This window comes from Cynoglossus semilaevis, chromosome W, assembly GCF_000523025.1.
Source record: "Cynoglossus semilaevis isolate Cse_v1.0 chromosome W, Cse_v1.0, whole genome shotgun sequence".
Classification (NCBI taxonomy): Eukaryota; Metazoa; Chordata; class Actinopteri; order Pleuronectiformes; family Cynoglossidae; genus Cynoglossus; species Cynoglossus semilaevis.
Genome location: NC_024327.1, coordinates 1,342,934 through 1,346,641, shown reverse-complemented (window position 1 = coordinate 1,346,641; position 3,708 = coordinate 1,342,934). Strand labels below are relative to the sequence as shown.

The 3,708-nt window shown below is 33.8% G+C and overlaps 1 protein-coding gene across 1 annotated transcript in view; it reads right to left on the bottom strand.

Annotated features, from left to right (window-relative positions):
* The window catches only part of LOC103396899 (metal transporter CNNM4-like), a 41,634-nt gene that overhangs the window by 13,142 nt on the left and 24,784 nt on the right, over positions 1 to 3,708 (bottom strand). Inside the window, exon 5 of the mRNA XM_025052906.1 lies at positions 1,546 to 1,642. Coding sequence (XP_024908674.1) covers positions 1,546 to 1,642 — 97 coding nt within the window. The remainder of the gene's footprint in view (positions 1 to 1,545; positions 1,643 to 3,708) is intronic.

Sequence of the window (3,708 nt, the reverse complement as noted above, 5' to 3'; positions counted from 1 at the left end):
ATGCCCTGATGATTTCTTCACAGTATTCTAATTTATTGAAATCCTGTTTTTGTGGGTTTTATGAGCTGGAAGCCAAAATTATGTAAAAAATAAACAAATAAATACCTGAAATTGATTAAATTGTGGCCCATGAATCTATGAATATATGAAAGTTTAACTTTCTGAATGGAATTATGGAAATTAAACAACTTTTTCACGATATTCTAATTTTTTGGAAAGGATCTGTAAACACTTCTATCTGTCTCCCATTTTGTCCTAATATCGTGTGTTTTCAAGTCAATCGTGTTTGTGTCACATGAACAATTTCTTCATTTCTGACGATAACCTGTGGATTATTATAAACAGAATCTTAAAACAGTCCATTTTATATAAGAATTATTAAACACACTCCCAATGTATATTAATATTTAGGTTTCTTCTTTAATGTTGTAACTAAAATTCTGTAAAATGTATAAATATTTAGAGTAATCTAAATAACGTCACATGGAATTATTCATATCTTGATTTATTCTTTATAACCTATTAATGTATGAATTCTAATTTATTTTTTACTTAATTTATTTTTCATTTTTAAATTAAATTATTTTTATCTTGATTTATACTTTCTAACTTTTGAATAAATTAATTATTTATTTTTAATTTGATTTATTTTTCATTTTTAAATTAAATTATTTTGTCTTGATTTATACTTTCTAACTTATTAATGTATTAATTTTTATTTATTTTTTATTTAATTTATTTTTCATTTTTAAATTAAATTAAATTATTTTTATCTTGATTTAGTCTTTCTAACTTCTTAATGAATTCATTTTATTTATCTTTTACTTAATTTATTTTTCATTTTTAAATTAAATTATTTTTAATTAAATTTAAAAATGAAAAATAAATTAAATAAAAAATGCTCTTCAAGTTCTTTTGAAGTCAATGGGGAAAATTCTTTGCTCTGTTGCTATTTATTTTTAATGTAAAAACATCACAAATTTGCCACTCCTTAAATCCTGACTGTAGCCATCAGAATGAACCAACATCGTTTAGTGTCAGAACAATATATAATTTATAAACGAGCAAAGCAGAAAACAGAGCAGATGTACAACTGAGAAACACGAAGTCTGAGAAGAACACCAGACAAGATGAATGACTACAAACACACACGAGAGCTAACCTGGGGAGGATTTAAAAGGATAAGTTTAAATGTTAATAAAGGCACTTTGGAGGGTAATAACTACGTACTCTGTGCAGATATTGTGCACAAAAATATATAAATTATACACAAATTCCCACGTTTACTTATAACTTTTTTACATTTTTTCTTCCCACTGACAAAGCAACACATTTTAATTCTGTGTGTCATTCACCTCTTATAATTAACTACATTTTGTTTAAGTCTACCTTTCTTTTATTGCTTCACGTATCATAGCCACGAAAATATGACATGGCTTTCTAGTAAACTGCCACAAGATAGCAGCATACATATTAATGTGTCAGAGCGCATTGGCAGATAAATAATGTAATGTAAGAGGAGAAAGGGGATTTTTTTACACTCACCCAACGTAGAAGCACTTAGTGCCATGACGCCGTAGAACGAGAACGGTCCGGTCTCAAATTTCATGTTCTCATTACCGGCCTCAACCTCCACTCGACCCTGAGGGAAACAAACACACGAGGGCGATAAAGAGACAAAAACAACATCAGTCACATCAGTGACATCAAAAGTGCATATTCACTTACTTTTTATTTAATATAGAACCTGATTTTTTTTAAAAAGAAATGATTTAGTTAGGTGGTACTGAAGCTTTTTACACCGCGTACCATCTCTTTAAATATTTATATTTGTAAGTACCATCAGTATTACAGACAATAAACACGCACACACACAGCATTTAACAGAAAAAACATATCAGCTCCTTATGACAGCTATCTGATAACCACACTTACCACTAGTGGGAGCCTCTTACCATAATTTTAGAACCAAGTAATTAGATTAAAATACATTTTTAAAATAACAGTTGTAGCAAAAATTAAAAAATTAAAAAATGTAGACTGGTCAATGGCTGGTGTAATATTGGTAAATCAGGATGACGTAATTTATTTTTGATTTTTAAGTAATTGAGCAACAATAAATCCATCAATGTCCGATGTTTTTTAACTAAGACTTGGCCTCTAGAGGACAGTACAATATCAATTTTACATGGGACATTTATTAACAGCATTGTGTCCGGGTGCATTGTCAGTCATCGTGTTCACACTGCCCTTGTGTTAATGACGGTTGTGTTAATCAAGGTTTGACGGCTCTGATGAGACAGTAAAAGTCAGAGACGCAGAGGTCAAACACACAGAGATGGACAATTAGAAACGTGGACGGATGAGAGGATGGGAGGACAATGGGGGTGAAGGTGGCTATGCAGTTGGCTGGAATCACTTCGCTGGAATGTGGGAACAGCAGCAACAACACAGGGCAGTTAATCCACCCTGGCATCCCTCCTTCATCTGCCCACCTACCCCCAGGGCTGCAGGTGGCAAAATAAAAGGATGAAAAAACGGGAGAAGGGCAAAACAAGACAGCATAGGATGTTCATGTTTGCATGAGATTAGTATGCATTAATGATTTTAGTTAGGGCGACCAGAGACGTCAACGCCTAGCAGCTGTTGCCATGTCAACTGAAACAAAAGGCTGTTTTTCAAGCTTTGTTTCCTCCTACTGTAACTTGACACCACCAACATACATTTCAGGAGTTTCGGAAAAACTTGATGGCCAAATAAGGGACATTACACTACAGCTTGACCAATCTCTCAGTCTTTTCATCACACTAACACTGCTTGGAAAAATGTTATCATTATACATCACAGGTCCAGAATCATGGTTTAGGCTTCGAGATGAAGAATAAATCGATTCCACCCACTGAGCCACAGCTGCAACCGCAAACACTCATGGAAAAAAGCAAATAAATAAATAAATAAATAAACCACGTAAAGAAATAGTAAACGAGAAAGAAAACACAATTTAGACTTTTTTTTAAATTTTTTCGAAGAGCAAAAAAATAAACTGTGGTCATTTTTTTTTTGGAAAATTCAAAGTCAGCCATCAATTAAACTAGTGTTTATCAAAGCATGGCCCGCAGGCCAAATCTGGCCCACCAATCCATCCAATCAGGCTGGCAACTGGATTCCAAAAAAGACAATAATACTGTTATAAAAACTGCTCTAGGCCCAAAAAAGTTTATAAATATTAATATAATAAACGCAAAAATGTAATACAATGTCAGGTTTATCCTGAAGTCAGTACAGTATAGGGTTCAAGCTGCTGATTGGTTGATGGTCCGGTTGTGTGGTACACCTTTTAATGACGTGCCAGTGCTTGCTTCAAGAGACACCCAAGAAAAAAAAATATGGATGCACACTGTCTATGAAGATTCTCAGTCATCCAGGTCATGGTCAAGTTTAAAAAGTTCTGTTAGGCAACTGGATGTGAATTTTCTAAAAGAAGACGTTTCACCTCTAATCCAAGAGGCTTCTTCAGTTCTAACTGGTGGTGGGGAGTACAGCAGATATATACTCTAGGTGTCAAAGAATAAAGCTACTTCAGCTCCACCCTGTTAAGTGGGGCCTTGGGGTCAACTGTGAAAGAGTCTGATGGGTCGTTGTGGTCCCCATCAGAACGGTTTCGGTCACCTGCCTCTTTGTTGTGTGAAACTGAAGTGAAACCTTTGG